The sequence below is a fragment of the Macaca mulatta genome, chromosome 14 (assembly GCF_049350105.2).
Source record: "Macaca mulatta isolate MMU2019108-1 chromosome 14, T2T-MMU8v2.0, whole genome shotgun sequence".
Lineage (NCBI taxonomy): Eukaryota > Metazoa > Chordata > Mammalia > Primates > Cercopithecidae > Macaca > Macaca mulatta.
Window position 1 is genome coordinate 70,541,500 of NC_133419.1, and position 21,446 is coordinate 70,562,945.

At 35.1% G+C, this 21,446-nt stretch overlaps 2 protein-coding genes and 1 pseudogene across 3 annotated transcripts; all 3 read left to right on the forward strand.

The window, feature by feature from the left end:
- Nucleotides 1-819: 819 nt before the first annotated feature.
- LOC720177 (olfactory receptor 52P1-like) lies at nucleotides 820-1,773 on the forward strand. Its single transcript, XM_001115280.4, has one exon. It carries the CDS (start codon nucleotides 820-822, stop codon nucleotides 1,771-1,773), a length of 954 nt encoding a protein of 317 aa, XP_001115280.1.
- A 7,436-nt stretch (nucleotides 1,774-9,209) lies between these two features.
- Nucleotides 9,210-12,827, forward strand: LOC100426628 (olfactory receptor 52P1-like; the record flags this gene model as incomplete). The annotated part of the gene is made up of 2 exons (XM_077964891.1): nucleotides 9,210-9,237; nucleotides 11,905-12,827. Coding segments are annotated over exons 1-2 (951 nt in total), but the record flags the coding sequence as incomplete, so codon positions are not given.
- A 5,883-nt stretch (nucleotides 12,828-18,710) lies between these two features.
- Nucleotides 18,711-20,458, forward strand: LOC716090 (alpha-aminoadipic semialdehyde dehydrogenase pseudogene; annotated as a pseudogene). The gene has a single exon (XR_001439589.3). The product of XR_001439589.3 is annotated as an alpha-aminoadipic semialdehyde dehydrogenase pseudogene (transcript).
- The last annotated feature ends 988 nt before the right edge of the window (nucleotides 20,459-21,446 follow it).

Below are 21,446 nucleotides of genomic sequence, written 5' to 3' on the forward strand. Positions count from 1 at the left end.
CATAATGCAGGTGGATGCAAGAGCCAGAGGTAGAGCTGAGTCTATAGATTAAATCCCTCAATTTGTAGAAAATAAGCTGGACTTATTAACTGATGTTCTTATTTATTGCAATTTTAAACCATTTGCTGGAATTGGGAAATAAAATCTCTCATTACTTTTAGATGGTTGTGTTACTCTGTTCATCTTTAAATCTTCTTAAGTAGTTAACCTAAAATACGCATACATTTGCCTTTGATGCATAATAAAGCATATATTGTCATTAATTTTGATTTTTTTTATTCTTTAGTTTTAGGAAATCTTATTCTGAATTACTGATTAAGTTATACTTCCTAAGGATAACAGTATTATTTAAAAGTAGTTGCATGTTGAAACAACTGTTAATCATTTTGTGCATGAATGCGTGTGTTCATGTGTCTTTGTCTTCACATTTTATGTAAATTTCCTTGAAAACACAGCTTGCTTTTTGTTCTAAGACTGTTGGTGTCACAGAATCCAACACTTGCTTTGGCACAGGATGAGGTTACATTATTACTATCTACTTTTCTTAGAGGAAATAGAAATTATGTAGTAGAATTAAATGAACTTTCAAAACTCAGAAAAAATAAAATAATAAATACACTAAATCTTCTCATTTTCAGAAGAATATGTGGGAACTCAGAATGGTGAAATGGTTTACCAGGAAATGTATGGCAGCTCTTCAGGTAGGCTATTACACAGTATGCCTGGATTCTCCCACATGCAGAATCATGGAAAAATCGCATTGTAATCCTGCTTTGCCTGCCTACTTTGAATTAAACATACAACTTCTCAAGTTTTAACATGGGAGACAATGCTACACATTACCACATCTCATCCTTCTTCCTGATTGGTATTCCTGGTTTGCAAGATTTTCACTGCTGGATTGGCATCCCTGTCTTCCTCCTGTTTGTCCTGACCCTGCTGGGGAACAGTGTAATCATTGTTACTGTCAAGCTAGAACCAAGCCTCCAGCAGCCTATGTATTTTTTCCTTTGCATGCTGGCAGTGAATGACATGGCTCTTGCCTCTTCCACAGCACCCAAAATGCTTGGAATCTTCTGGTTTGATGCTCACAGGGTTGTCTTTAATATCTGCTTAGCACAAATGTATTTCATCCACACATTTTGCATTATTGAGTCAGGCCTTCTTGTTGCCATGGCCTTTGACCGCTTTGTAGCTATTTGTATCCCACTGCGTTATACAACCATCCTGACGACACCAGTGGTTGTTAAAGTGGGTGCCATTGGTGTAATTCGAGCTATCCTAATGGTTTTGCCCTCTCCTCTTCTTATTAAGAGGCTACCGTATTACACCAAATATGTCATCAATCACGCGTATTGTGAGCACATGGCTGTGGTGAAGTTGGCCAGCGCCAATACCTTCATTAACAGAGCATATGGAATCTCTGTGGCCCTTTCAGTGGTGATATTGGACTTAGGGCTCATTGCCACGTCCTATATCAAAATCCTTCAGGCAGTCTTTCGTCTTTCTTCCCAGAATGCCCGCTCTAAAGCACTGGGCACCTGTGCTGCCCATGTCTGCACTATTCTTGTCTTCTATACGCCTGCACTTTTTAGCTTCCTAACTCACCGCATTGGCAAGAAGGTACCTCCAAGTATCCACATAATTTTTGCAAGTTTGTACCTTCTAGTTCCCCCCACAGTCAATCCCCTGGTATATGGTGTCAAGACCAAGCAGATTAGAGACCAAGTGATGGGTCTGTTTTTCTCAAAGAAAAAGATTTCTAGTAAGTAAAACATGGAAATACCAGCCCTAGTTTGTATTCTGGCTCTTAAAGACATGGTTACCCTGTGGAATACCTCAAATCAGATCTCCAAAGTTCTCTTTCTTGCTTCTTATATGCCTTGTAGCAGAAATAGTTGATGTTGTACATTCACTTCATTTAATACTACCTTTTGTCAATTTTTTATGTTTTCCGTTCATATCTATTTGAAATAAAAATAAATCAGAAATTGTCAAAGTTTGCCACATGGAAGACATTTAATATATTTTAATAATTATTTTATTACTTTATATATGATTTAATATTGATAATTTTGTTATTATTTTATATTTCAGCCACAAATGTGAAATAACTAAATAAGTGTTACAAAAAAATTGAAGAATTTCAGTTTGTTTGGTCAGACTTCTTTTTGAAAAATGATGTCACCACTGGGCATGGTATATTTAGGATACATAAGTTTTATTAGCTATATGTATTGGAAATAGTTTTTTAAAACTATGGATTGTCTTATTACTATATTAATTATGTCTTTTTAAAAAATTTAAAATTTTATTTTAGATACAGAGGGTCCCATTTCTGATATTTTGGGGTTTTTTTTTTTGGCAATAGATTTCAGGGGCATACCCATAAATTATTTGCCAAGATCACTGTTGAGAAGGGTATTTGCTAGGTTTTTTTTTTTCTAGGATTTTTATAGTTTGGAATCTTTCATTCAAATCTTTAATCTATCTTGAGTTAATTATGGGTAAATGTAGACGGCCAGTTTCATTCTTTCACATACGGCTAACCAGTTATCCCAGCACTATTTATTAAATGGAGAGTTCTTTCCCTAGTACTTGTTTTCCTCAACTTTGTTAAAGATCAGATGATTGTGGGTCTGCAGCTTTATTTCTGAGTTCTCTATTCTTTGGTCCATGTGTCATTTTGATACACTAATAACATTCAAGGTAAGAGTCAAATCAAGAACACAATCTCATTGATAACAGCCACAAAAATTTTAATACATAGTAATACAACCAACGAAGGAGGTGAAAGACCACCGGTATTTCTGTCAAACCTGCAACGTCTCTATTCACAGAAAAAGAAAAAAAAAAAACTATTCTAAAATTAATATGGAACCAGGAAAAAGCTTGAAAAGCCAAAACATTCTAACTAAAAAAAAAAACAAAACAAAAAACACAAAGCCAGAGGCATCACATTATCCAACTTCAAACTATATTATTAGGCTATCGTAACTAAAATAATACAGTACCAGTACAAAACCAAACACAGAACAATTATGTTTTGATGGTCCAAAGTTCATATTTGAATATAGTTCAACGTAGCATTTTTTTCTTTTATGAGTAGTGTCTTTTGTGTCCCATGTGAGAACTATCTGTACACTATAAGTTTTCTTATGTTTTCCCATAAAAACTTTATTTTTTTATTTTACTTTTTATGTTTGCATTAGCACTGCATATGGAACCAATTTAGCATACATTGTGGCAGAAGAATTCTGACTTTTACACACACAGATTCAGCAAACTCAGAAGTATTTATTAAATCAATCATCTTTTTTCCACTACAAAGCCCTGACAATTTTGTCAAAATTACTGTTAGTTATAAATGTGTAAATATATAGGAAATTAGTGAAACTAATACGTATTCAGTACACTGTAATTTAAAACATTAGAAACATTGAGATTTAAAATATTTTATTTCTTTGTAAAAGCACACTACTGAGAGTAGTTTAAACAGTGCTTGTCTTAGATGTCTTAGAGCAAGCATCTTTTCTATACGTTGGCAAATTGTTGTACTGTTAAGTTTGGATGATGTTCAACATTTATTATTGGCACTTCAATGTCATGAAATATCCCCGCGAATTCCTGAATCACAAAGGATTATCATTCAGAGATAAGGAGGCAATACTTTTTGACGTGGCACTGTCTACGTGTGAAGTGAAGAACAGATGTACAGTAAGCCATTATGAAGGACTTTGAAATAAATGATGTGATTTGTCATGGATCATGCACATCTGTTATTTACACAGTATTTTGTAGATTGAAGAAGTAGCATCAAAGACCATGTATAATAAAATTGCTCACAGTTCATACAGCTTTATTACTGAAACTGAAACTATGTTTCTAGGGGTTAGTTGCTATATAACTCAAGTATGATCATTGAAATTCCTATATACTAGAGTCACGGAGAGTAAATAAAATTGAACACAATATAAGAAGAAAATGTTTCAGACAATGGGCAATATATATACTTATGCATGTAAAATACTATCCTTCCACAAAGAGAAACCCATGAAGTGACATTTACATTCTCACCAGAATTCTATTTGTAGTTTCCTAACGTAAAAAGAAGCAGAATACACACTGAGACCTTCAGTTGTGCTGGGTGAGGAAGAAAGGATTACAGTATAATGTAACTGTGGTAGCTAGAATCTTCAGGGCAAGGTACTGGAGAGGAAGAAAGTTGCCAGAAAAGAGTTAAGAAATCTGCATATAAATTCCCATAATCTGTAAACTGCACTTGTGCAAAACAAAAGTCTGGGAGAGTAAAGCAACTGGGATGGTGTGAGATACTTAGGGAAGCGAGGAATTACTCAGTGCCAGGAGATGTTAGAGTACTGACCAACTAGAGTGAAGAGATCTCTCTGAACATTGCCTGCAGTCAGTTGGAACTGACTATCCTAATGGTTAATCCTTAATAATTAAACCACATTAGCAGTAGATTAATGGCAACTCTAGAATTATGGTACAGAAACCTAAAAGGAAACTTGGAAAGAATCAAGGCAATCTTCTAGTATAATTAATTCTCTAGCAGGACAAAATACGAGTTTACCCATATCACAGACTTGCACATGTATGCCCAAACTTAAAATAGAAGTTAATAAATCATTTAAAAATGCAAATATTTCAAGAAGAATTAAAAAATACAAACTTTCATTATTGTAGCACTCATAATGTTAAGCATGAAAAAAATGCTAAGTAGGTAAAGAAAGAGACAAATGACTAACAGCAGATAAATAAATAAATAAATAAATACATGCTTGCAGATATTACAGATATTTAGATGCTAAAATTATAACATAAATACTGGAATTCCAGCTGCATCCATGTCCCTACAAAGGACACAAACTCATCCTTTTTGATGGCTGCATAGTATTCCATGGTGTATATGTGCCACATTTTCTTAATCCAATCTGTCACTGATGGACATTTGGGTTGATTCCAACATTCTTAGCAAACTATCACAAGAACAGAAAACCAAACACCGCATGTTCTCACTCATAGGTGGGAACTGAACAATGAGATCACTTGGACTCAGGAAGGGGAACATCACACACCGGGGCCTATCATGGGGAGGGGGGAGGGGGGAGGGATTGCACTGGGAGTTATACCTGATGTAAATGACGAGTTGATGGGTGCAGCACACCAACATGGCACAGTATACATATGTAACAAACCTGCACGTTATGCACATGTACCCTACAACTTAAAGTATAATAATAATAAATAAATTTAAAAAAAAAATACTGGAATTAGCAGATATACTTTTATGAATACATAAAACACTAAAGAAAAAACTGATTATAATAAGCAAATAAATGGAGAACTGCCACAGATAAATAAGTATAACAAAGTACAAAATAATAACTATAGAAATAAAAATACAAATATGAAATAAATACTTTGCTCGGACTTCACTGCATATTATTAGATATTAAAAAAGATTAGAAAAATTAGAGGTATTAAAATTTTAAAAATTCCACCAAAAGTGAATGAAATAAAATGTTTTCTAATGAACAAAGCGTTAGGAATCTCTGCAACAATACCAAGCTGTCTACAAAATAATTGGACAACCAGTAAAAGGAGAATAAGATTAAGCAATTGCCTATTTCTTTTTAGTTTTAGCAAAAATACTGACCCAGGTTCAAGAAATTCAGTAAATTACAGTGAGGATAAACATACAAAAGTGCCACACTTCCATATATGACAGTGAGATAGGTAATTGCTAAATATAATGAGACAGTGAAATAGGTAATGGCTAAAAATAATCTTAATGTACTCAGGGAAAAAAAGGCAAATAATATTCCTGAATTAGTAATAAGGATTACTGATTATTTCCTATTAGAAACATTTCAAATCAGTAAACATAGTAATATATTTTTAAATTTTTAATAAAAATTTATTCTATTAGTCTATATGTTTAAAAGAAAAATGCTTCATAAATTAAGATGAGTGAGGAATGACTTCTGAAAAAGCACTTATATCTTGGTAAATCTACTAATTTATAAAATAATTTAAAAATCACCAGTAACAATATTAAAACCAATATTTTCAGAATCCTGGAACTTAAGCAAAACTAGCAAAAATTTGAGGACCATTTATTCAAAAGAAAACTGCTAAGCTTTAATAATAAGAGAAGTACTTGCAACATTTTAATTTGTCTTACTTCAATTCCTCTAAGAAATACTGCAATATTCTTGAAAACCATCACTTTCAGAAATATAGTAACTGTAAAAACTTGTAGGCATATGGTCAACAAAAGGGGCAGAGCAGTATTGGAACTCCACAAAAATTCTCCTCATCTCAAGCATTATTACTATTAGACCTCTGTTAGCTCCTCAAACAAACAAAAAAACACTCAGGTGCATTGTCCTTTGATCTGATTCTCAGCTCACTGTGTGCAAGAAAGCCTATTACCAATGCATTTACTAAGAACAATCAGAGGCAATTGCTTAACATCACAGTTGCCCGATTGTTTTGCATCACATTTGTCTGATGTTGTCTGATATTGTAATACTAGTTGGGGCAAACAAGAGTCTGGCTGAAAACTTAAAAGGAAGACTTTAGAAATGAGATCTCCATAGAAAATTTTGAAAAGCTCTGACATATTACTTGTAGTTTACAAGGCAATGGGCATGTTCAGGGCTGTGCATATAGCCAGGAAAGACCTGCAAGTGTCTCCACCTCTCATGTCTGGGTCATCTTGAGGACATGAAGTCTAAGATGAAGTTGTAAGCTGCCAAAATGTTGAAGGAGTGCTATACCACCATACAGGGATTCCCTTGGCAAAGAGTAGAAAAATTATTGGATCAAGATATTTAAGGAGATCTCTGAATAATTACTAGTGAATCACTGAGGTAGCAAAGAGAGAACTGTGAGTCCACACACTATGAGAAATAAATACTTTATGTAATTAATAGAATTAATCTAAGAAGGTCAGTAACAGCAACAACAACAAAAAGTAGCAACAACAAAACAACTGAAACATTACTGAGGATAGAAAGGAAGCCAATTTTTACAACTGACACATTATATTATATAAAAATTTTCAGTATTCAAAAAATATACAAGACACACAGGGAAAAGGATAGTATAGTTTATATACAGAGGGGGAAAATTTCAACAGCAGCTTTCCTGAGGGGTAACAGATGTTTGACTAAAGAAGGAAATAAGTAGAACTTAGTCATTTTAAATATCAAGCAATAAAGGAAATGATAGTTGAAGAACCTTTATAAAAGCATGGCAACAATAACTCAAGAAAGAATTAAGTTAGTAAAAATATTTAAAAACTAGAGTTGTAAAAAACAACTAAAGTTAAAAATGATTACATAGGGGTCAACAGCAGATCTGGATATCAGAAGAAAGAAGCAGTAAATTTCATCATAGGTCAATTGAAATTATGCTCTCCGAGGAACAGAAAGAGAAAAGAATGAGAAAAATAATGCTTTAGAAAAAGAGCTTGAAACGTTTTTCTCTTAAATTTCAGATAGCTTGTCTACATTAAATTAATTTTCATTTATCAGTTTTCTTTTTGATTTTGAAAGTAAACTACATATTTTATTGGTATCCCTGGCATCTTATTTGACTGGCCACCATGGGACAGTCTCTGGAGACTATGGTCTTTATAGGAGAAACACAGGAACACTAAGCACATAGAAGCTCCAAGGAGTTTACAGTGTTAACATGGCTGTGCCAGAGGGATATGGCTACTGCTTTGTGTTTAGACTTTTCCCAGTTCCCTTTTTCTTTGATATTAAATCTCCTAAAGAACCTATCAGCCCTCCAGACTGGAGGGGCATGTTGAGCACTCAAATAGCCTGTTATAAAGCAACCATAACTGCCAACTTGACACAGAGAGCTTCCTGATTCAATGGCAAACACTATCATATTTTTTGTTTGTTTGTTTGTTTGTTTGTTTTGTTTTGTTTTGTTTTGAGACAGAGTCTCGCTCTGTCTGTCGCCCAGTCGCTCTGTCGCCCAGGCTGGAGTGCAGTGGCGCGATCTCGGCTCACTCCAGGCTCCGCCTCCTGGGTTCAGGCCATTCTCCAGCCTCAGCCTCCAGAGCAGCTGGGACTACAGGCGCCCGCCACCGTGCCCGGTGAATTTCTTTTTGTATTTTTAGTAGAGATGGGGTTTCACCATGTTAGCCAGGATGGTCTGGATCTCCTGACCTCGTGATCCACCCACCTCAGCCTCCCAAAGTGCTGGGATTACAGGCGTGAGCCACCGCGCCTGGCCAACACTATCATATTTTTAACCATTTCCACATGTGCACATTTTCCTGAAGGCTACAGTGAAAAATGATCATTTGAGGATTTATAGAGAGCAGTTATTTTTACTATAATCTGCAATATATTATGAATTGTAAAATAGTATCCAACATAAAGTAAGTGGAAATAAAGGAGAAAGATATGTAAACATGTAAATGATATTAAACATTTCTAAGAGACATGTGGGTATTTGAATTATAATACGACTTGGCAGTGGAGAAGAGTAATCAAATAATCCTGGAGGATACATACACACACATTCACACACACACGCACATGCACATATGTACACAAACGTATGTATTCAACAACCTACCTTTTATGGAATAACCTTGTGAACTTACATTAAAAGTTGGTTTCTGGTTTTATAACTTATGCTAGAAACAATTTTTAAAAAACATATTCTAGCCAGGGGCGGTGGCTCACGCCTGTAATCCCAGCACTTTGGGAGGCCGAGGTGGGCGGATCACAAGGTCAGGAGATCCAGACCATGCTGGCTAACACGGTGAAACCCCGTCTCTACTAAAAATACAAAAAATTAGCCGGGCGTGGTGGTGGGCGCCTGTAGTCCCAGCTACTCGGGAGGCTGAGGCAGGAGAGTGGCATGAACCCGATCACGCCACTGCACTCCAGCCTGGGTGACAGAGCGAGACTCTGTCTCAAAAAAAAAAAAGCATATTCTAAGAAGACAAAGTTAATTAAAAGTAGACACAAATATAAATAAATTGAATCTCTAGAGGGTCAGAAGTTTCAGTAACAAGATTACATCTCTATGAAATTCTTAAGAGGCTGGAGAAAACGTACAGGAACATCGGATCTCCCCTGGAAATTTATTGGGGGTTTACAGAAATTCTGTACCTTCCTTTTGGTACTCACAGTCTGATGAAGGAGACTAACATGAAGATAAACAAATACAAAGAATATGGTAAGAGTTCTAACAGAAATAAGAGACTTGATGACTGCTTGACTACTAGAGTTAAATAAAAAAAGTAAGGATAATTGTGAGATTTCTTACTTTAATGGCTGGGTGGCTGTTGTTTTTACCAAATAAAATACAGTCAGCTAGAGGAGAATGAAAGAACTCACTGAATTTATTTTGGGGTATCTTTATGTGTTGTTACTATAATGCATTAACATAAAATATGTAGTATATTCAAAAAAGTGCATAGAAAATACCATGATATTCAAATAGAGTCATCTACTCTGAAGTGGCAGATTACAGACATGAGTCTTTGTGAACTGACCCAAAAACAAGCAAGCTATCAAAGCCCAGGCTTCAGAAGGAATTAGGTATTTATCTGGTTCAGAAACAGATAGAATAATAGTGCCAACAGGTAGTTACTGGACTTACTAACCGATGGGTTTATATGTTGCAGCTTTAATCATTTGCTAAAATTAGGTAGTTACAGAGGTTTGGGCATATATTCCTACTGCCTTGGCCTACTGTCTGCTGACGATCATGTCAAGAATGGCCTCATTGAAATAAATGGTGTCTCCAGAGTTTCATTCAAACTAAGCCTTAGAGAAAACAGAGAAGGCTTTCTAGAAGGGAGGGGTGACTGCACAAGCAGATTACACTTTGGGGGTATTCTCCATAAATTTCTTAGTGTCTCACTTCTGGCGCCCTAACAGAAAGCTTCTCTTGGTTATTGGGAACTTACTTAAATTCTTTTTTTTAGTATAGATAAGACATGCTGCCATCTTATTAGTAAATTTATTGGAAACTAAATGATAATTGTTAAATGTTTACATGTATTTACCAAGCACAATTATGCTTGTTTGTAAACTTAAGCAATATTTCTTAGCTAAAAACCTATGTGTACATTTCCACGTGGGTTAAGTTGCTCTTATACCACAACTCTGCTTAACGTTATGCCCTGTAATTTTCCACTGGCCTCTTGTGTGTTCAGTTGTCTCATAAACAGATATATGAATGGAACTGGGCAAACCACATTTCCAAATGAAAAACAATCATTGGAGGGGAGTTGCAAAGAACAAAAGTTTAATAAATACTTTAAAATCTTTTATGTTTTGTAAGTTAAATATGTGTTGATTTTGTCTTAAGTTCTTATCTCTAGGGTACAGGCTTCATCTGTTCTATGTCTCTATATTCTAATAAGAGTTGAAGCTCTAAATGTTTCTAATGTATTTTACGACACGTTCACATTTTTCAATTCCTTACTATGAAACACCTCAGACACTCACTCATATAGGCCCAGTGTGGCATATCTTTAATAGAAGAATGCAGATGCCATAAACAAGAAAAAATTATCCCGCACAGATATTATTTGGACATCCATACAGGGAAGCATTGCCTTAGGAATATTCATCAATATTTATAACAATATATGATAAATAAATATTTACCTTAATTATATTAATTAAAGATCTTAGATAATATATTTAATATAACATCTGATAATATGTATGAATATACTACATATTAATATTTAATATAAATATTATATTAAATAAATATCTTAAACTTTTATATCAGTGGGATTGAGAACCAGAAATTGTCATAATGGAAGCAAGTATAAAGAAATCATGTTACGAAGAGTGGAATGAATATTCCACAAACAATGTGAAGTAGACACTGGATTCCAGGAAGAAGGATAGAGAGTTTTTATCAAAATGAAAAGTTCTTATGACTCTAATTTTAGGCTCGTAAGAAACTACTCTTGCTGCAAAAGTCAAAAAGGCTGAATTATGGACGGTTTGGTATTCACTATCATTATGCAGAGGCCGGGCTGATTCTACAGATAAAAGTAATGGCTTTTCAGAAAACAGGCTGGACTTATTAACTAATGGGTTTATATGTTGCAGCTTTAATCATTTGCTAAAATTAGTAAATAAAATCTCCCATTAATTTTACATGGTAATGTTACTGTGTCCATCTTCTGATCTTCTTAAGGAGTTATTCTAAAATACATATTAATTTACTTTTGATGGATGTTAAAGCTTTTATTGTCTTTAATTTTAACTTTGTCATTACCTTTTATAGTCTTTAACTTTCAAGTTTTTTATGCTTTAGCATTAGGAAATCTTATTCTGAATTCTTGATAAAGTTATGTTGCATGAGGTTAACAGTATTGTTTTAAAAGTGATAGCATGTTGAAATATCTGTTAATTATTGTGTGTGTGTGAGTGTGTGCATGTGTCTCCATATTTGATGCAAATTTCCTAGAAAATACAACTTAGTTTTTGTTCTAAGACTGTTTGTATCACAGAACTTAACACTGGCCTTGCACAAATATCAGGTAATTTTATTACTAACCGTTCCTCTTAGAGGAAATAAAAATCATGTAGTGGAATTAAATGAACTTTCAAAACTCAGAAAAAATAAAAAATAAATACATGAAATCTTTTCATTTACAGAAGAATATGTGGGAGCTCAGAATGGTGAAATGATTTACCAGGAAATGTATATTTATTGAGGAGAAAAGTCAACTTCTCAGGTAGCCTATTGCACAGTATGCCTGGATTCTCCCACAGGCAGAATTATGCAAGAATCACTTCATAATCCTGCTTTAGAAGCCTGGCTACTTTGGACAAAGCAGTCAACCTCTCAATTTTTAACATGGGAGACAAGCTACACATTACCACATCTCATCCTTCTTCCTGATTGGTATTCCTGGTTTGCAAGATTTTCACTGCTGGATTGGCATACCTGTCTTCCTCCTGTTTGTCCTGACCCTGCTGGGGAACAGTGTCATCATTGTTACTGTCAAGTTAGAGCCAGGCCTTCAGCAGCCTATGTATTTTTTCCTTTGCATGCTGGCAGTGAATGACATGGCCCTTGCCTCTTCCACAGCACCCAAAATGCTTGGCATCCTCTGGTTTGATGCTCACAGGATTGACTTTAATATCTGTCTCACACAACTATATTTTATCTACACATTTTGCGTTATTGAGTCAGCCATCCTTGTTGCCATGGCTTTTGACCGCTGTGTAGCTATTTGCATCCCACTGTGTTATACAACCATCCTGTCAACACCAATGGTTGTAAAAATAGGTTTAGTTGATATAATCCGAGCTATCTTTATGGTTTTGCCACATCCTCTTTTCATTAGTAAGCTACAATATTACACCAAGTATGTCATCAATGATGCCTGTTGTGAGCACATGGCTGTGAGGTTGGCCCGCGCCAGCATCTTCATTTACAGAGTATATGGAATCTCTGTGGCCCTTTCAGTGATGATATTGGACCTAGGGCCCATAGCCACATCCTGTATCAAAATCCTTCAGGCAGTCTTTCGTCTCTCTTCCCAGAGCACCATCTCTAAATCAATGGGCACCTGTGCTACTCATGTCTGCACTATTCTTGTTTGTTACATACCTGCACTTTTTAGCTTTCTAATTCACTGCATTGCCAAGAAGGAATCTCGAAGTATGCACATAATTTTTGCAACTTTGTACCTTCTAGTTCCCCCGACAGTCAATATCCTGGCATATGGTATCAAAACCAAGCATATTGGAAACCAAGTGGTGGGTCCCTTTTTCTCAAATAAGAAAATTTCTATATCAAATAAGAAAATTTCTCTCTCTCTCTCTCTATATATATATAGAAATTTTCTTATTATATATTTTGAGAATAGCCTGGGCAAAGTGGTGAGACCTTGTCTCTAGAGCACATTTTGGTAGAATCTGTCTGGCTCATAAAGCCGTAATGCATTAACAAAAGTCATAACCTTACTCTCAATAGGTTATTTTTTTTATTGAGCTATGCTTTTTAGCAGATATATTTTGCATGTTTTTCCTCTATTTTTTGAAGTTTTTATGGTCTTTTTTTCTTTATTTTAGAAATAAAGGAATGCCTTTTTGTGGAAAATTGTCAATTCCTCTCAAAAGTTTAGGTTGTATTCATCTATATTTGCTCTTCTAATTCTAGATATTGGGGTAGATTTATTGAGTCTCCCTCACCTCCTGCACCTGAAACATTCTATCACAGTATTTTGACAAAGCCACAAAAAAGAATTGCTCCCATTTTACTAATGTTCAATCAATGCAGCCAGGAAACATGAAGACTGTGCTTTCAAAACTTAAGGAAAACTTGAAGAGTCGATAATTCTACTTGTCTGCATGCAATTTTCTTTACTTTAGCTTCAGTGAATAACAATTTTTTGGTCATGTTTTTTAAGTGCCTAAATTGAAGCAATTTACTTAGTTAAGAACATGATTATTATGCTTGCAGCATAGAAACTATCTTTGAGTATCTCTCTCAAAGAAGCTCTGTTCAAAACGTCATTTTATTTTAAGACCATTTTCATAAGTGAGGGGATTTTGAGTTGGAAATTATTGAATTTTAATAAACATTGGAGTATATTTTTCAAATATCTAATGGACATATGTGTGTTCTCACATGAATTAGCTTCTTACAATTTTAGCTTTTTATGTTTGTACCCTATAACCTTATTCTTATTTGTTGATTCATTGAATATGTATCATGTTAACTTTTGTATATAATTATATAGCAACTAGACGTGTTTTTTTTATACTAATGACATATTTCTCTACATTTATTCAATGATTGTATATTGAGTGGTTCTATCAGTCATTTAAGAGCTAGGTTCTGTGGAAAGAAAAGTCAAGTTCAAATCCTATTTTCGTTGTTAATAGCAAATTAATTTTATTTTTAACTTTGTACATCTTTGGTTCCATCACCTGTTAAATGAATAAAATAGTGTATGCACTTTATATGGTTAGGGTAATAATTAAATGTGACAGCGAATGGAGCACAATTATCACAATAGTTAACAAACTCTTATTCCCTAATACTAGTGTCAGTGCTATAGCAGCCACTAGAAATATGTTGATCTAGATGTCTAACTAGATATTGCCACTAGAAAGGTCCTATTCCTTGAACTCAATGCCAAAATTGGACATTTTGCACTTCTCCCCCTACCCAGACCATCTTACTAAACTTCTTATCTCAGTGAGTAAAACATCAAGTAATCAAAATTAATAAGAATCAATTATTGTCATAAAGCATACATCAAGTAAAATATATGCTAAAGTGATATAAGAAACTAATAAAAGAATAAACAAATTAATTAAAACACCATCAATGAAAATCCAGCATCTATACCAGATTTTGTAGAAAAAAATAAATTCAATGTAATGTAATTTTCAATTGTGCAGATGATTATGGAATGCCAAAAATAACACTGAGCTGGTGAAAAATTTATAACTAAGGCATATGGAAGGAAATGCCAAGCAAGGCTGAGCTGAGTCTTGAAGAATGATGACGGTTTTACTAGGTACAAAAACAGAGCAAGGGTTTCCAAGTCGAGGTAACCTCACCATGAATGTGAAAAGAAATAGTAAGAAAAGTGAAAAGACATCCAGAAGTCAGTGATGTCATAAAAGTAAAAGGACAGTTTAAAGGAAATCATACACTTAGGAAAGCAGTGGAGCCATCTAATAAGGTTGAGGTCTGACTGTGTCACTATGAAATTTATTGGTCACCTTGAGAAATAAAGAACAATGCAGTCATAATGGTCACAGGCCTACACAATCTTGGCTCTACTCTAACTCCAAATTTCAATTTTTTATTAAATGGTAATACTGCATTTTGTACTCATAGAGAGTTAATTCTACACTTGATCAACAACACAGAATATGGGTATGTCAGGCCCATGTGACTAACATAGGCAAAATCCAGGTTCTGCGTCTTTCTGTAAATCAAGTTTTATTGCAGAAGTGCTATATCCATTAATTTTTATGTTGTCTAATGAAGCGTTTGCACTAATATTATAAAATCTAAGTCATGTGAATCACTGTTTAGCTGTCTATAGTGACCTACCTTTTAGTTTCAAATATTCTATCAAAATTTCTGTAAAAACCGTATTACACAATCTACAAAAATATTTACAGCTAAACACTTGAAGAAACGAAGGTCTACTTTATTATTCAATGTTTTCTACATACACACATTTATGTGTGTAATTTATTTTTAAGTTTAATTTTGGGAATACACATCGATTTCAATGATTAAATGAGCATATATCATACCAAAACACATGATTGCCCTTGAGAAATTAATAGATTTTCCCTTTAACTAATAGCTACGGTTATGACAATTTACCTTAAAATTTATTAATTTAATCAGATCTTAGCTCAAACTAAATATGTAAACCATGATATAAATGTATTTATTATTTTATCTCCTGTCCTAGTGAATTTCATGATTATGATTCAAATATACCTATATCTATGTTTGTATATCTATCTCCATACCTATTTATCTTCATCTATATCTATCTATAGATATATGTAGTAAGTTGTGTAAATATTTAGTGGAAAATTTGGGGTTAAAATGTATGCAAGAATTTTTATTTTAGTCCCAATGTATAAAGAGTTTGAAAATAACCAATTCCATCCTTACAGAAGAAAAAAATTTTGAAAAGAAAACCCTGAAAATCAATAAGTTTTCTTCAACTCATCAGATATATGAGGTTTAAAGGCCAGTTGCTATCCCCAAATCTGCAGCCAGGCCAATACAGAGAATCAGAGTCAATATCAGTTTACCTTAAAAGATGCCACTAGAAATTTAAACTGTCTTGCTCTGCAAATATGTTAAAAGACAATCTTCTGGGAGAAAGAAAAATGTATATATCAGAGAAATCTACAAAAAGAAAGAAAGATTATTGGAAAATAATAAAGGTATATTAAAATATTTAATTTCACTCAGTTGATTTAATAGATAACCCATTTGTCAAAGCAATAGTAGTAACAAGACACAAGATGATTATAAAATAAAGATAAATGAAATAAATAGAACAAATACTATAACGGATGGGAGGGAGAAATTGGAAAAACTTCACTGTAAGGTACTTTCACTACCTATGAAGCAGTGCAGTATTATTTGAAAGTGAGTTTAGAGTAACTCTAAATGTGCACTGAAAACTCTAAGGCAACCACTGAACACTTTAAAGAAGTAAAATTGATATTCTAAGAAAGGAGAGAACCCAGAATCATGTAAAATGCTTAATTAAATCCACAGAAGACAGACAGAAAAAAAGGGAAAATAAGAAAATAAAAAATAAAGAATAAAGGAAAGGAAGAGAAAAGCATAACAAATGCTTGGCAGATATTAATCCAACTATATTGATAAATTCTTCAACTGTGAATTGTCAAAATGCATCAATTAAAATATAAAGATTTTCAGAAAGAAAAAAAAAACTAAGATAAACCTGCATATTATAAGAAACTCAAGTTAAATATAAAAACACATAAAAGTTTAAAGCAAACATATAAAAATATATACAGTGCTAACTAGCCAAAAGAAGTTGGAGCACATATATTAATTTCAGACAAGGCAGAAATAAAGTGGGTATCACATTATGATAAAAGATGAACTTTCCAAAAAGACGTAACAATCATAAATGTGTATGAACTTAACGATAGAGAATAAAAATACGTGAGCAACATGGACATATCCACTATTGAAACTTGAACTCTCCTTTTTCAGTAATTGATCATACAGGCAGGGTATCAGTAAAGGTATAGGTAACTTTAAAAGCATAATCAGTCTATTTGATCTGTTTGATATTTATAGAATGCTTTGCTCAACAACACAATAAATATTCTTTCAAACTCACATGGAACATTCACAAAGATAAGACTGATTCTGGGCCATAAAAAAACGCCTTGACAAATGAAAAATAATAGAAACAATACAAAGTGAGTTCTCATGCCACAACTACATTAAACTACATAAAAACTACTTTTTAAGCAGAAAGTTAGAAAATTCTCAAATATTTGGAGATTAAACAATATACTTCTATGTAATAATAAGAAAAAAGCCTCAAGTTAAATATTTTAAAAACTCTATATTTTGAGCTAAATATAAATGAAGATAAAACATCAAAATCTGTGAGATGCAGTGTTATAGGAAAATTTATATCCACAACTGCATGTATTATAAGAACATAAATATCTATAATTAATAATCTAAGCCTCTACATTAGGAGAATAAAGAACAATTTAAATCTAAAATAAAAAGAGGAAAAAAATTAAAAACTTTAAAATGTATCAAATATTTGAATACAGGAAAAAATTCAGAAATTAATAAAACTAAAATATGGTTTCTAGAACAATCAATAAAATTGATAAACCTGTAGCCGAGCAAATAAGAAAATGATAGTGAAAACAAATTACTAATACCAGAAATAAAAGAGGGGGTCATCATGACTCATATGTGGACTTAAAAAAAAAAAAGACATGCTCTAACCAATCCTATGCCTACAATTTTGACAACAAATTATATGAACAAATTCCATAAAAACATGAACTACCAAAATCTAGAAAGAATTAGTCCCATGAATTGGTTGACATCTATTAAAAATGAATGAAAAATAATAAATTTCTGGCCGGGCACGGTGGCTCATGCCTGTAATCCCAGCACTTTGGGAGGCTGAGGTGGGTGGATTAGGAGGTCAGGAGATCAAGACCATCCTGGCTAACACAGTGAAACTCCGTCTCTACTAAAAACACAAAAAATTAGCCAGGCGTGGTGGCGGGTACCTGTAGTCCCAACTACTCGGGAGGCTGAAGCAGGAGAACAGCGTGAACCTGGGAGGTGGTGCTTGCAGTGAGCCGAGATTGTGCCACTGCACTCCAGCCTGGACAACAGAGCGGGACTCCGTCTCAAAAATAAATAAAATAAAATAAATTTCTAAAACAAAAAACAACAGATTTCACTGGCAAATTCTAGAAAACATTTAAAGAAATGATATCAGTTCCTCTAATCTCTTCCAGAAAATAGAAGCATAAGGAATATTTCTTTTTTCTTTTTCTTTTTTTTTTTTTTTTTGAGACGGAGTCTCGCTCTGTCGCCCAAGCTGGAGTGCAGTGACGCGATCTCGGCTCACTGCAAGCTCCGCCTCCTGGGTTCACGCCATTCTCCTGCCTCAGCCTCCTGAGTAGCTGGGACTACAGGCGCCCGCCACTGCGCCCGGCTAATTTTTTTTTTTTTTTTTTTTTTTTTTTTTTGTATTTTTAGTAGAGACGGGGTTTCACCGTGGTCTCGATATCCTGACCTTGTGATCCGCCCGCCTCGGCCTCCCAAGGGAATATTTCTTAATTCATTATATGAGGCCAGCATCATCCTAGTACCAAAGCCAAATGAAAAACATTAAGAGAATGAAAACTTAGACAAATGAGTCTCACGAATGTAGATGCATAAAGCCCCAACAAAATGTTAAGCAATCAAATCCTACAATTTATAAAAACAATATTGTATTATGTCCATGGAATTTATTCCAAGTGTTTAGGACAAGTTTAATATTTGAAAATCAATTAATGTCATTCATCACATCAATAGGTGCTCATATCAATTAATGGAGCAATAGAATTTGCAAAACCTAGCACCCATTTATGAAATAAACAAATAACCTTCCGAATTCTGAGCTCAGTATGTGGCGCCTACCCCGCGCGCTGTGTGTGCACGCTGCAAAGACCAGCAAGCTCCCCGGACCTTGGAGCAGGCCTGACGCCTTCATGTCCACTCTCCTCATCAATCAACCCCAGTATGCGTGGCTGAAAGAGCTGGGGCTCCGCCAGGAAAACGAGGGTGTGTATAATGGAAGCTGGGGAGGCCGGGGAGAGGTTATTACGACCTATTGCCCTGCTAACAATGAGCCAATAGCAAGAGTCCGACAGGCCAGTGTGGCAGACTATGAAGAAACTGTAAAGAAAGCAAAAGAAGCATGGAACATCTGGGCAGATATTCCTGCTCCAAAACGAGGAGAAATTGTAAGACAGATTGGCGATGCCTTGCGGGAGAAGATCCAAGTACTAGGAAGCTTGGTGTCTTTGGAGATGGGGAAAATCTTAGTGGAAGGTGTGGGTGAAGTTCAGGAGTATGTGGATATCTGTGACTATGCTGTTGGTTTATCACGGATGATTGGAGGACCTATCTTGCCTTCTGAAAGACCTGGCCATGCGCTGATTGAGCAGTGGAATCCTGTAGGCCTGGTTGGAATCATCACGGCATTCAATTTCCCTGTGGCAGTGTATGGCTGGAACAATGCCATTGCCATGATCTGTGGAAATGTCTGCCTCTGGAAAGGAGCTCCAACCACTTCCCTCATTAGTGTGGCTGTCACAAAGATAATAGCCAAGGTACTGGAGGACAACAAGCTGCCTGGTGCGATTTGTTCCTTGACTTGTGGTGGAGCAGATATTGGCACAGCAATGGCCAAAGATGAACGAGTGAACCTGCTGTCCTTCACTGGGAGCACTCAGGTGGGAAAACAGGTGGCCCTGATGGTGCAGGAGAGGTTTGGGAGAAGTTTGTTGGAACTTGGAGGAAACAATGCCATTATTGCCTTTGAAGATGCAGACCTCAGCTTAGTTGTTCCATCAGCTCTCTTTGCTGCGGTGGGAACTGCTGGCCAGAGGTGTACCACTGCGAGGCGACTGTTTGTACATGAAAGTATCCATGATGAGGTTGTAAACAGACTTAAAAAGGCCTATGCACAGATCCGAGTTGGGAACCCATGGGACTCTAATGTTCTCTATGGGCCACTCCACACCAAGCAGGCAGTGAGCATGTTTCTTGGAGCAGTGGAAGAAGCAAAGAAAGAAGGTGGCACAGTGGTCTATGGGGGCAAGGTTATGGATCGCCCTGGAAATTATGTAGAACCGACAATTGTGACAGGTCTTGCCCACGATGCGTCCATTGCACACACAGAGACTTTTGCCCCGATTCTCTATGTCTTTAAATTCAAAAATGAAGAAGAAGTCTTTGCATGGAATAATGAAGTAAAACAGGGACTTTCAAGTAGCATCTTTACCAAAGATCTGGGCAGAATCTTCCGCTGGCTTGGACCTAAAGGATCAGACTGTGGCATTGTAAATGTCAACATTCCAACAAGTGGGGCTGAGATTGGAGGTGCCTTTGGAGGAGAAAAGCACACTGGTGGTGGCAGTGAGTCTGGCAGTGATGCCTGGAAACACTACATGAGAAGGTCTACTTGTACTATCAACTACAGTAAAGACCTTCCTCTGGTCCAAGGAATCAAGTTTCAGTAAAGGTGTTTTAGATGAACATTCCTTAATTTGAAGTTTTCCGGCAGCTGTTTTTGAAGAAAACAAAGAATATTAAAGTTTTCCCTGAATAAAGGCATCACCATGACTGTGACAGTGACTAATCCCCCTATGACCCCAAGGCCCTGATTAAATCAAGAGACTCCTTTTTTTAAAATGAAAATAAAATTGTTACAACATAAAAAAAAAAAGAAAAGAAATAAACAAATAAATCTTCCACTTTGTAAAAAAACCCTACAGAACAACCTTATAGTTAACATTACACTAAAGGATGAAACACTAAATGCTTTTCCCCTAAGATCTGAAACAAGGCAATATTTCTCCCTCTCACCACTCCTGATCAACATCGTACTGTGGTTCCTAGCTAGTGCAATAATAAAAGGAAAGGAAATAAAAGGTATACAGATTTGGAAGGAAGAAACACAACTATCTTTGTCCATACATCATGAAGTATACCATGTGATACTTACCATGGCATTATGCATTTGTAAAACACACACACACACACAAAAGAACTTTACAGCATAGAGTTAACCTTATTATATGCAAATTAAAAATAATCAGAAGGTAGGGGAGTTATAGAAAGAATGCATATGGTAACAAAATAATCTAACTGTATAATAGATATATGAAACAATCTCACTGAGGGGGGTTGTGGGAAAACCTACTGACATAAGTAACTTGGGAAATGAGTGGTGTGTAAAAATAAGGGCCAAAGGAACAGTGTGTAAACACTGTACTTACTTGATAAAGTTATTTCCCACAAAGCAAACATCATCAATTCTGATACTGCTTTACGTATGTTCTAGAAATTACCAATGCAGTAAATGCATGACAGATGGTTGAAGCCAGGCTTTCCACTATTAGAGTGAGAATTTATAGATAAGCAAGGAGAAGAGGCTAGAAAAATCTATGTAGGAATAAAACAAAGTTGCACACATTAGTAGGAATTCAAGATTAGCTTAATTTAGGTCCGAATGGTTACATAAAAGAATATTTAGAATATTTATACATATGTGTATATACCTGAGTTAGCATACCCATATACAATTCCTTGCTCTGCCTGCTGAGAGAACCTGA